This window comes from Clinocottus analis, unplaced genomic scaffold, assembly GCF_023055335.1.
Source record: "Clinocottus analis isolate CAN_PGR_092001 unplaced genomic scaffold, fCliAna1.0.p SCAF_2, whole genome shotgun sequence".
In the NCBI taxonomy this organism is placed as follows: domain Eukaryota; kingdom Metazoa; phylum Chordata; class Actinopteri; order Perciformes; family Cottidae; genus Clinocottus; species Clinocottus analis.
Window position 1 is genome coordinate 436,140 of NW_027175931.1, and position 11,882 is coordinate 448,021.

At 45.5% G+C, this 11,882-nt stretch overlaps 2 protein-coding genes across 2 annotated transcripts; both read right to left on the reverse strand.

The window, feature by feature from the left end:
* Window positions 1-725: 725 nt before the first annotated feature.
* On the reverse strand, window positions 726-2,447 carry sst1.1 (somatostatin 1, tandem duplicate 1). The gene is made up of 2 exons (XM_068585209.1): window positions 2,233-2,447; window positions 726-1,142 (listed from the first exon to the last, which is right to left on the reverse strand). Exons 1-2 carry the CDS (start codon window positions 2,362-2,364, stop codon window positions 930-932), a joined length of 345 nt encoding a protein of 114 aa, XP_068441310.1. The 5' UTR covers window positions 2,365-2,447; the 3' UTR covers window positions 726-929.
* Window positions 2,448-7,533: 5,086 nt separating this feature from the next.
* sst1.2 (somatostatin 1, tandem duplicate 2) lies at window positions 7,534-8,909 on the reverse strand. The gene is made up of 4 exons (XM_068585478.1): window positions 8,835-8,909; window positions 8,580-8,746; window positions 8,068-8,286; window positions 7,534-7,643 (listed from the first exon to the last, which is right to left on the reverse strand). The coding sequence occupies exons 2-3, from the start codon at window positions 8,742-8,744 to the stop codon at window positions 8,080-8,082; spliced, it is 372 nt and encodes a 123-aa protein (XP_068441579.1). The 5' UTR covers window positions 8,745-8,746; window positions 8,835-8,909; the 3' UTR covers window positions 7,534-7,643; window positions 8,068-8,079.
* Window positions 8,910-11,882: the final 2,973 nt, after the last annotated feature.

An 11,882-nucleotide genomic window follows, 5' to 3' on the forward strand; every position in this document is an offset into this window, starting at 1 on the left:
ATGCAGCTGTTTATAACACAATAAACCATAAATATGAACATAAAGCATCAATATGACTCAAAGGACCATCAAAACCCCAAGATATCAACCTGAAATATGACTTACTTATGATAAATAATACTTGTTGGTATGTGTTGTACTTACTTATATATAAACAATACTTGTTGGTGTGTGTTGTACTTATACATAAATAATACTTGTTGGTGTGTGTTGGTGCATCTTGAACTGAGTCCCTCTGGTGTGGAATCAGAGGCGTTCAAGGTCCAGGAAGAAAGTTAGGGCCTTATTTATGAAAAATGAATTACTAAAACTATCTAACTTTACTTAATCAAAGTGAAACTTAGCAGAGAAACTGTGAACACATGGAGATGTTTTATAGTAGAAAGAAAAGAGATGATTTCATCATTAAAAAGAGGGTATACATTCTGAAAGATCTTTTTCTTTCCCGTGTTCTATCATCAACCAGTAAACCAGTAACACAGATTCTGCTACATGAACCTCTGAACTGGTCTCACAAGACTTCTCTGAATAGTTTACCTTTTGAAATTATTCAAATAGCCCTTGTGGTTGAGGAGATATTCTGTGTTTAGTGAGCGGATGCAAACCTTTCAGGATCTTTGAGAAAACACGGCTCATGTTGAAAACTAAAGTCTTGAACTCTTTAGATTCATGATGAAGAGCTTCATGATGATGAAGAGCAGACACGCGCCAGCGTTTGTCTCAAACTGATTTTATTCAAACCAACAATTAAAAATAGTTTCATCGTTACATTCAGAAAGAATCCGCTCAGAAAAATCGAAACAATTCGTCCAAACACTCAAGAGCCAGATCCACACGGTTTCTGTACAGGAGGATGAGGAGGGAGGAGGATGAGGAGGGAGATGAAGAGGGAGGAGGATGAGGAGGGAGGATGAAAAGGGAGGAGGCTCTCAGCAGGAAGTGAAGGTCTTCCAGAAGAAGTTCTTGCAGCCGGCCTTCCTCTCTCGTGGGGCGAGCAGCGGCCCGGCGGCTCGTTCCAGGTCCTCGCGGACATCTTGTGGTTCTCCGTCAGCCAGAGGGAAGTTCTCCTCCTGCAGAACCTCGTTCTCTAGCTGCAGGAGGTCCGACAGGAGCAGCTCCACCAGCGAGGCCCGGGACACCTCCTGAGAACCAGAGACATGTTGAGACATTAAACACCTTAAACGTTACTGAAGATAAAGAACCTTAAACGTTACTGAAGATAAAGAACCTTAAACGTTACTGAAGATAAAGAACCTTAAACGTTACTGAAGATAAAGAACCTTAAACGTTACTGAAGATAAAGAACTATGAGACAATATTAAAATGTAAATTAAAAAAAATCTTTTTTTCATTTTTAATTTAAAAAAATGTCTTTGGAAGCATGAAACGTTTAAAAGTGACTTTAAGTTATTGAACATCATTAATTTATTATTATTTCTTTTATGAACTTATGAATCATATCAATTAATTAATTAAACCAAAATTATCATCAACATGTTATATATATATATATATATATATATATATATATATATATATATATATATATATATATATATATATATTATATATATAATATATATTGTTTCGTTTAGTTTTAATCATAATTTATCTGAAGAAAGAAAATAAATTGCTTTCAAACAAAAATAACAATGTTTTAGCTATAAGACACATATGAAATATAAAATAAAATAGTACATATTAAAGATACAAGATAAAATAAATAAATAAATAAAAATAAACAATAAACATTAAAAAAGAAAGAATAAAAAATAAAATATGAAATATAAAGATAAAGATACAAAATAAAAGAAGAGAAGTGAAAAAACTGAAAAATTTATATTTTGTTATGAAAACACTAAAAACGTTCAAAGAACAAAACAATAACTTTTATTAGCTAAACTTTAAAAACCTCGACATTAATTTTATTTTAGCAGCTGAGAAACATTTTAAAGAGAAAAAAACAGCAAAAAAAAAAAAGATTTAGAAAGTTTAAATGTTTGATGATCAAAGTTTCATTAAAGGAATTCTGTCTGTCTCCACCTGTCTGTCTCCACCTGTCTGTCTCCACCTGTCTGTCTCTACCTGTCTGTCTCCACCTGTCTGTCTTTACCTGTCAGTCTCCACCTGTCTGTCTCTCACCTGTCAGTCTCCACCTGTCTGTCTCTACCTGTCTGTCTCCACCTGTCTGTCTCTCACCTGTCAGTCTCCACCTGTCTGTCTGTCTCTCACCTGTCTGTCTCCCAGCACTGGGCTCCGGTGCAGCAGCAGTCTGGAGTCTCTCTGCGCTGCGGAGGAGCAGCTGAAGGAGGCGCTGAGGGAGAGGAGGAGCAGCAGGAGGCGCGAGGAGGAGCCCATCTTCATCACCTGTCTGTCTGCGTGCCTGTCTGTCTGTCTGTCTGCGTGCCTGTCTGTCTGTCTGCAGGTGTGAGGTCTGCAGGTCTCAGGTGTGAGGATCTTGTGGAGCGTCCCGTCAGCCTCTCAGCTCTTATATTCAGCTCGCTGACGTCACGCTCTGGACTGTAGAGCGCTGACTGATGATGATGATGATGATGATGATGATGATGATGATGATGATGATGATGATGTCTCCACCGCCTCCCGCTTTAGTGAAATGAGCCGTTTAAACACTTTCCCTTTGCTTCCTGCTGCTTTAGGCAAATTTTCAGCTGGAGGCTCGCGGCCCCCCAGAGGGCCACTGAGAGCTGAGAGCGGGTCCTCATGTTCATCACTCTGTCATCTTCACTCTGTCATCTTCACTCTGTCATCTTCACTCTGTCATCATCACTCTGTCATCATCACTCTATCATCATCACTCTGTCATCATCACTCTGTCATCTTCACTCTATCATCATCACTCTGTCATCATCACTCTGTCATCTTCACTCTGTCATCATCACTCTATCATCATCACTCTGTCATCATCACTCTGTCATCTTCACTCTGTCATCATCACTCTGTCATCATCACTCTGTCATCTTCACTCTATCATCATCACTCTGTCATCATCACTCTGTCATCATCACTCTGTCATCCTCACTCTATCATCATCACTCTGTCATCATCACTCTGTCATCTTCACTCTATCATCATCACTCTGTCATCTTCACTCTGTCATCATCACTCTGTCATCTTCACTCTGTCATCCTCACTCTATCATCATCACTCTGTCATCATCACTCTGTCATCTTCACTCTATCATCTTCACTCTGTCATCATCACTCTGTCATCTTCACTCTGTCATCATCACTCTATCATCATCACTCTGTCATCATCACTCTGTCATCTTCACTCTGTCATCTTCACTCTGTCATCTTCACTCTGTCATCATCACTCTGTCATCTTCACTCTATCATCATCACTCTGTCATCATCACTCTGTCATCTTCACTCTGTCATCATCACTCTGTCATCATCACTCTGTCATCATCACTCTGTCATCTTCACTTTGTCATCATCACTCTGTCATCATCACTCTGTCATCTTCACTCTGTCATCTTCACTCTGTCATCTTCACTCTGTCATCATCACTCTGTCATCATCACTCTGTCATCATCACTCTGTCATCTTCACTTTGTCATCATCACTCTATCATCATCACTCTATCATCATCACTCTGTCATCATCACTCTATCATCATCACTCTGTCATCATCACTCTGTCATCATCACTCTGTCATCTTCACTCTATTGTCACTCTGTCGTTGTTTGTCTCATTGTAGTTGTCTAGTGTCTCTTTGTAGTTGTCTGGTGTCTCTTTGTAGTTGTCTAGTGTCTCTTTGTAGTTGTCTGGTGTCTCTTTGTGGTCGTTTCGTGTCTCTTTGTTCCTGAGGGGTCTGAGGTCGACTTCTCTGATTCAAACTGGGATAAATGTAAAAGGTTCAAACTTGTTGTAGTTTCCTGTTTTATTAGGTGAGTGGGCGGAGCCTGTCGCTGTTTGACAGCAGCTGTTGGTCGTCACTGATGTCGTCCTGCAGCCTGCAGGTCTGTCATTGAACAACAATTTACCTGCTGCTACACACACACACACACACACACACACACACACACACACACACACACACACACACACACACACACACACACACACTCACACACACACACAGCTGAATGGTTATTGAGCCTTTTATCTTTGCCCACAGATGTCTCAGAGGGTCCTCATTGTTCTTCTTCTGTTCCTGCACCGTGTTCGTGCGTAGAACCTTCTGAACGTCACCGACTCCGGCTCTGACAGGAAGTCCTGGGATTTTGAACTCTGGACCAAAAGGAACCAAATGGATCGATAAAAACAAATGTTTCTGTTCTCTAAAGACGTTCCTTGCTCTCAGTATCAGTTCATCTGAGCAGAACTCTGAGAGAACCACAACAAGGTCTAGAGTCTCTAGACCTGGACTGAGTGCCTAAGATCCTGGTTCTGAGAGCTACTGTTTTCTTCTGCTGAGTTCGGTTCTAGACCAAAGAGTCTGGTTCTCAAGGAACGGTTTGGTTCTAGATGCCAGGGTTTGGTACTAGATGGTAGGGTTTGGTACTAGATGCTATGGTTTGGTTCTAGATGCTAGGGTTTGGTTCTAGATGCTAGGGTTTGGTACTAGATGCTAGGGTTTGGTTCTCATGGTAGGGTTTGGTTCTAGATGCTAGGGTTTGGTTCTCATGGTAGGGTTTGGTTCTAGATGGTAGAGTTTGGTACTAGATGGTAGGGTTTGGTTCTCATGGTAGGGTTTGGTTCTAGATGGTAGGGTTTGGTTCTAGATGGTAGGGTTTGGTACTAGATGGTAGGGTTTGGTACTAGATGCTAGGGTTTGGTTCTAGATGGTAGGGTTTGGTTCTCATGGTAGGGTTTGGTACTAGATGGTAGGGTTTGGTTCTCATGGTAGGGTTTGGTACTAGATGGTAGGGTTTGGTTCTCATGGTAGGGTTTGGTTCTAGATGGTAGGGTTTGGTACTAGATGGTAGGGTTTGGTTCTAGATGGTAGGGTTTGGTACTAGATGGTAGGGTTTGGTTCTAGATGGTAGGGTTTGGTTCTAGATGGTAGGGTTTGGTTCTAGATGGTAGGGTTTGGTACTAGATGGTAGGGTTTGTTGGGTCCGTTGGGTTCTAAGCACTACAGTTTCTCTCTGGAGAGTAGATCGTTGTTTACTTCTAGTTAGTAAATCTGCCCGGAGACAGGCGACCGTGAGAATAATAACCAATCTAAATTCACCCCATCTTGATTCCGTGAACTTAGAAGTAAATGTAATGTTCCACTGAGAACCCAGTGTGTAGATGTGAGCTCATGAACTCCTGATGAGGTCATAATGTTCAGTAATATGAGGAACCTGTGGGAGTCTCATGAAGCGCGTCAGTCCAGCTGTGAGCAGCACACAGGTTCATATTTAATATGCACAAAGCGCTCTTTACTCTTCAAACTGTTTATGCGTCAATATTCCTGCAGAAACAAGTTCCCGGCTGTCTGACAGCTGTGTGATGACATCACCAGTCTGCTTCCTGTGTGATGACATCACTTCCTGCTCTCTTGCAGGTGAGCTTACAGGTGAATTGGAGCCAGACGTCCCGGCCAATCAGAAGCCTCCTTTTTTAGCTGCGTCCTCAAAGTAAAAATCCCACGCTGAAAGAAACCTGCAGCGAGGGGGCGGGGCTTCAGCCGTCAGGACGCTAACGGCAGACGACCGTCTCCGTGGTAACCGTGTCACACCTGTCCGAGGCGGTTACCACGGAGACGGACGGCTGACGGCCGATTGGTTCAGCCGCCGGTCCGAGTTAGAGACGCCGCTCTGCTTCTACGTTATTTATTAAAATAACGTTTCCATCCTTTTCTGTTTGGAGAAAAGAAGGAAAGATGTTCCAGAGGAGACTTGTTGTTATTGTTGTTATTGTTAGGATTGTTGTTATTGTTAGGATTGTTGTTATTATTATCACTTTAGCTTCTAATAAAACTTCTACAGGAATTAATTATTAACATTTTGAATTTGTGAGATCTGCTCTGATGTCTCCTCTTTCCTCTCCTCTTGTTTCCTAGACCACCTCCTACTTTACTTTCCTTGTTTCTTCCCTCATTGCCTCCCTGCTTCCTTTCCTGGCCTCCTCTCTGCTTGCCTCCTCTCCTTGCCTCCTTTCTACTTGCCTCCTCTATCCTTGTCCCCTCTTTCCTTGCCTCCTCTCCTTCCTCACACCACTGATGGAGTGTCTTCCTGTCACTCTAAATATTTCTCCCAGAATCCCGCTGGGCGTCAGCGGGGGGTCACATGGTGTGTGCCGACCTGCTAATGTGTGTGTGTTTGTGTGTGTGTGTGTGTGTGTGTGATTAGTCCAGACTGACTCACACTTTCACCTCCACCCAGGCGTTTGATTAGCCGGCTCCTCAGAGGGGGGGCGGTGACTCAAGGCCTCCTGCTGCCCCCCCCCCCCCCCCCCCACACACACACACACACACACACACTCTGACCTCTGAACCCATTAAAGCAGGAGGAAACGAAGAAGATGAAACACAACACCAGCTGTCTGTCTGCAGTACATGTATATATATATTTATATATATATATATACATATATATATATATATATATATATATATATATATATATATATATATATATATACATATATATATATATATATATATATATATATATATATATATATATATATATATATATATATATACACACACACACTTATTTAGAGCAGCAACCAATCCCGGGGCTTGGATGTTGGCAGTTCAGATCTAGCGTTCAGTTTACATTAGAGATTAAAGATTAACATCCTTAACGACACACACACACACACACACACACACACACACACACACACACACACACACACACACACACACACACACACTGTGTGATGTGTTGAGTCAACATTTACTCTCGCTCTCTCTGATCTCCATTAAAGGTTAATTACACTCGACCTCTCTGTTCACAAACCTGCTGCTGTTTCCACTCCTCCCAGTGTTCCCAGTGCCCCCAGTGTTCCCAGTCCTCTCAGTGCTCCCAGTGTTCCCAGTGCTCCCAGTGCTCCCAGTGTTCCCAGTCCTCTCAGTGCTCCCAGTGTTCCCAGTGCTCCCAGTGCTCCCAGTGTTCCCAGTCCTCTCAGTGCTCCCAGTGTTCCCAGTGCTCCCAGTGCTCCCAGTGTTCCCAGTCCTCTCAGTGCTCCCAGTGTTCCCAGTCCTCTCAGTGCTCCCAGTGTTCCCAGTCCTCTCAGTGCTCCCAGTGTTCCCAGTGCTCCCAGTGCTCCCAGTGTTCCCAGTCCTCTCAGTGCTCCCAGTGCCCCCAGTGTTCCCAGTGCCCCCAGTGTTCCCAGTCCTCTCAGTGCTCCCAGTGTTCCCAGTGCCCCCAGTGTTCCCAGTGCCCCCAGTGTTCCCAGTCCTCTCAGTGCTCCCAGTGTTTCCATTACCCCCAGTGCTCCCAGTGTTCCCAGTGCTCCCTCCTGTCCTGATTCATAAACATTTGAAGGTTTCTCTTCTGTAATCAGTGTTTCATGTTTCATGCAGACAGACGGGAGGCGGAGCCACGAACTTCAATGATTTATCTTTTGTTTTATTGATAATTACATGAATTATTCAGGTACACTGCAGCCAGACGGCTGCTGATTGGTCCGTCCAGTCGCTCAGGTGAAGGTCATCTGGGATTGGTCGCCGTGCGGCAGCTGCCATGGAAACAACACAAGAAAGACAGGTGAGACACAGAACGCAAGTTACCTGGGCGGGGCTTAAAGAGGTGTTTAGGTATCTGGGCGGGGCTTAAAGAGGAGGTCAGGTACCTGGGCGGGGCTTAAAGAGGTGTTTAGATACCTGGGCGGGGCTTAAAGAGGAGGTCAGGTACCTGGGCGGGGCTTAAAGAGGTGTTTAGGTATCTGGGCGGGGCTTAAAGAGGTGTTTAGGTATCTGGGCGGGGCTTAAAGAGGAGGTCAGGTACCTGGGCGGGGCTTAAAGAGGTGTTTAGATACCTGGGCGGGGCTTAAAGAGGAGGTCAGGTACCTGGGCGGGGCTTAAAGAGGAGGTCAGGTACCTGGGCGGGGCTTAAAGAGGAGGTCAGGTACCTGGGCGGGGCTTAAAGAGGTGTTTAGATACCTGGGCGGGGCTTTAACAGGAAGTGAAGCCCTTCCAGTAGAAGTTCTTGCAGCCGGCCTTGCGCTCGCGGGGCGGCAGGTTGTTGGGCGGGTCGACGGACCGCTCCAGGTTCAGCCTCCCGCCTGTCGCCACGGAAACGACCTCGGCCTCCCGCTGGGCGTCGGCCTCCGGCAGAGACATCTGAGCCAGCAGGTCCTCCACCGCACGCTTACTCCAGTCCTGCAGACAGTTTGATGATGATGATGAAGGTCACATGGAGCCATTCAGAGGAAACAAGAACACTTTAGTCTAAGATGGAAACGTTTCAACTCTCAATGTTTGTTCCCTTCAGCTGTAAACAACAACAACAACAACAACCTCACAGCTCAGTGAAGGAGGAGCTTCAGCTGTTCATGAAGCTCTTCCTCGTCTCATGAACTGAAGACGAGTCTCTTCCTCTGAGAGCTGCTGTCTGGAAGGAGGCTTTGGACCGAATGAAATGCAGCGTTCTGATTGGCTGTCGGCTCTCTCACCTGTGACAGGCGCGCTCGCTGCAGCAGCCTGTGAGGACGCAGCTCCAGCTCCAGGTCCTGGTTCTGGTTCTGGTACCGGTCCTGGTCTCTGTCGGGCTGGGAGGAAACGCCCGGCAGAACCAACGCCACGAGGACCAAGAGGGCGGGACAACGGACGCACTGCATACCTGCCAAACAGCGCGAGGAGGAGAAGAAGAGTTACGGGAGGAGCGCCGGGAAGGAAAAGACCAACGAAGAAGAAGAAACAGTCCCCACTGTCTGCTGGTGTGTTCTGCTGCTGCTGGTTCTGCTGGTTCTGCTGGTTCTGGTCTCTGGTGCCGGTGCTCTGGATGCTGCTCTTTTGAAGCCGGCAGGCTCCTCCCCCTGCGGGTCACATGGGGCTCTGCTGGTGATTGGCAGCTGGCGGGCTGCGAGGAGACGGAGGCACGCCGGCGCTCAAGTCAAACACGCGTCCATTAGTCCTCACACAATAAAACCATAAAACAATAAAGGAAGAAACTATCAGCGGCGCTGCAGAGAGGAGTTAACGGAGCGCTCAGGGATTAGCTGCCTTCATTAGCGCTCGCTGATATCTCCATTAAACAAAGAGGAGCGCCCACGCGCTCTGCAAACACTCACAGGGACTCCTGCCAGGCCGAGCACTCGCCTCAGGTCAGAGGTCACCGAGCAGAGACGCTCCCATTGTGAGAACCCACGGGGCCACTTCCTGTTGCTCTCCGATACATCACAGGAGACACTGAGCAACCTGAAGGCTCACCTGAGGAGACAAACGCCTCCTCATGAGGAGACAAACATCTCCTCATGAGGAGACAAACATCTCCTCATGAGGAGACAAACATCTCCTCATGAGGAGACAAACATCTCCTCATGAGGAGACAAACGCCTCCTCATGAGGAGACAAACGCCTCCTCATGAGGAGACAAACATCTCCTCATGAGGAGACAAACATCTCCTCATGAGGAGACAAACATCTCCTCATGAGGAGACAAACATCTCCTCATGAGGAGACAAACATCTCCTCATGAGGAGACAAACGCCTCCTCATGAGGAGACAAACGCCTCCTCATGAGGAGACAAACATCTCCTCATGAGGAGACAAACATCTCCTCATGAGGAGACAAACGCCTCCTCATGAGGAGACAAACGCCTCCTCATGAGGAGACAAACATCTCCTCATGAGGAGACAAACGCCTCCTCATGAGGAGACAAACATCTCCTCATGAGGAGACAAACGCCTCCTCATGAGGAGACAAACGCCTCCTCATGAGGAGACAAACATCTCCTCATGAGGAGACAAACATCTCCTCATGAGGAGACAAACATCTCCTCATGAGGAGACAAACGCCTCCTCATGAGGAGACAAACATCTCCTCATGAGGAGACAAACATCTCCTCATGAGGAGACAAACATCTCCTCATGAGGAGACAAACGCCTCCTCATGAGGAGACAAACATCTCCTCATGAGGAGACAAACATCTCCTCATGAGGAGACAAACGCCTCCTCATGAGGAGACAAACATCTCCTCATGAGGAGACAAACGCCTCCTCATGAGGAGACAAACGCCTCCTCATGAGGAGACAAACATCTCCTCATGAGGAGACAAACATCTCCTCATGAGGAGACAAACATCTCCTCATGAGGAGACAAACGCCTCCTCATGAGGAGACAAACATCTCCTCATGAGGAGACAAACATCTCCTCATGAGGAGACAAACATCTCCTCATGAGGAGACAAACATCTCCTCATGAGGAGACAAACGCCTCCTCATGAGGAGACAAACGCCTCCTCATGAGGAGACAAACATCTCCTCATGAGGAGACAAACATCACCTCATGAGGAGACAAACATCTCCTCATGAGGAGACAAACATCTCCTCATGAGGAGACAAACATCTCCTCATGAGGAGACAAACATCTCCTCATGAGGAGACAAACGCCTCCTCATGAGGAGACAAACGCCTCCTCATGAGGAGACAAACGCCTCCTCATGAGGAGACAAACGCCTCCTCATGAGGAGACAAACATCTCCTCATGAGGAGACAAACATCTCCTCATGAGGAGACAAACATCTCCTCATGAGGAGACAAACATCTCCTCATGAGGAGACAAACATCTCCTCATGAGGAGACAAACATCTCCTCATGAGGAGACAAACATCTCCTCATGAGGAGACAAACATCTCCTCATGAGGAGACAAACATCTCCTCATGAGGAGACAAACATCTCCTCATGAGGTGAGCATGTAGAGTAGGTCCAGTCCCTTCAGCCTCAGATTACCTCACTTCACCTCACATGACATCTATTGTCTTCTGGTCACATGACATCTATTGTCTTCTGGTCACATGACATGTTGGCGTAAGAGGTCAAAGGTCACAGGTCATGTGTTCAGATTGTAAATCCCTCTGAAGAGAGTTTTGGCTGTAAAGATCAATATAATGAAATATCTTGTTAAATATCTTGTTAAATATCATGTTTGAGTGTGTTGTGACTGATGCATTGTGGGACGTTACCACTTCTTGTCTTATTATTACTTCATTGAGTGGATTCAGTCCTCTTGCACTGGAGAACAAAAGCCTTCATCTGCTCAAACAAATCCTCTTCCTCTTCACCCTCGTCTGCATCACTTTCTCAGAACGCTAATGAACACATTAGAGCTGGTTGCTGAGGAGCCGCTGGTATGAACACACACACACACACACACACACACACACACACACACACACACACACACACACACACACACACAGACACACACACACACAGACACACACACACACACACACACACACACACACACTCAGGGGCATGATGGGAGGGTGATGACCCCCCCACCGTGATGTGTGTGTGTGTGTGTGTGTGTGTGTGTGTGTGCCTGTGTGTCTCTGTGTGTGTGTGTGTGTGTGTGTGTGTGTGTGTGTGTGTGTGTGTGTGTGTGTGTGTGTGTGTGTGTGTGTGTGTGTGTGTGTGTGTGTGTGTGTTTCCACTGAGTCACTGAGTCCAACATGGAAATGATTTCTCGTTTAAATCAAACAAAACGTTTCCAGGAAACTGAATTTAAATGATTCTCTTTAAATATTACTACACATTAATAAACTATTTAAATTGGGTTTATCTATCAATATTCCTAAATATTATATTTCTAAACTCATTCTCATGCATCAAGAATAAATATTATTGATGCAATAAACTACGATTATTATCATAATTATTGTGACATATTTAATGTTTTTCTTGCAGTTCAACATTAAGAGGAGATTTATAGTAAAGACATTGAATTTGAAGTTAATAAATATTATGATGA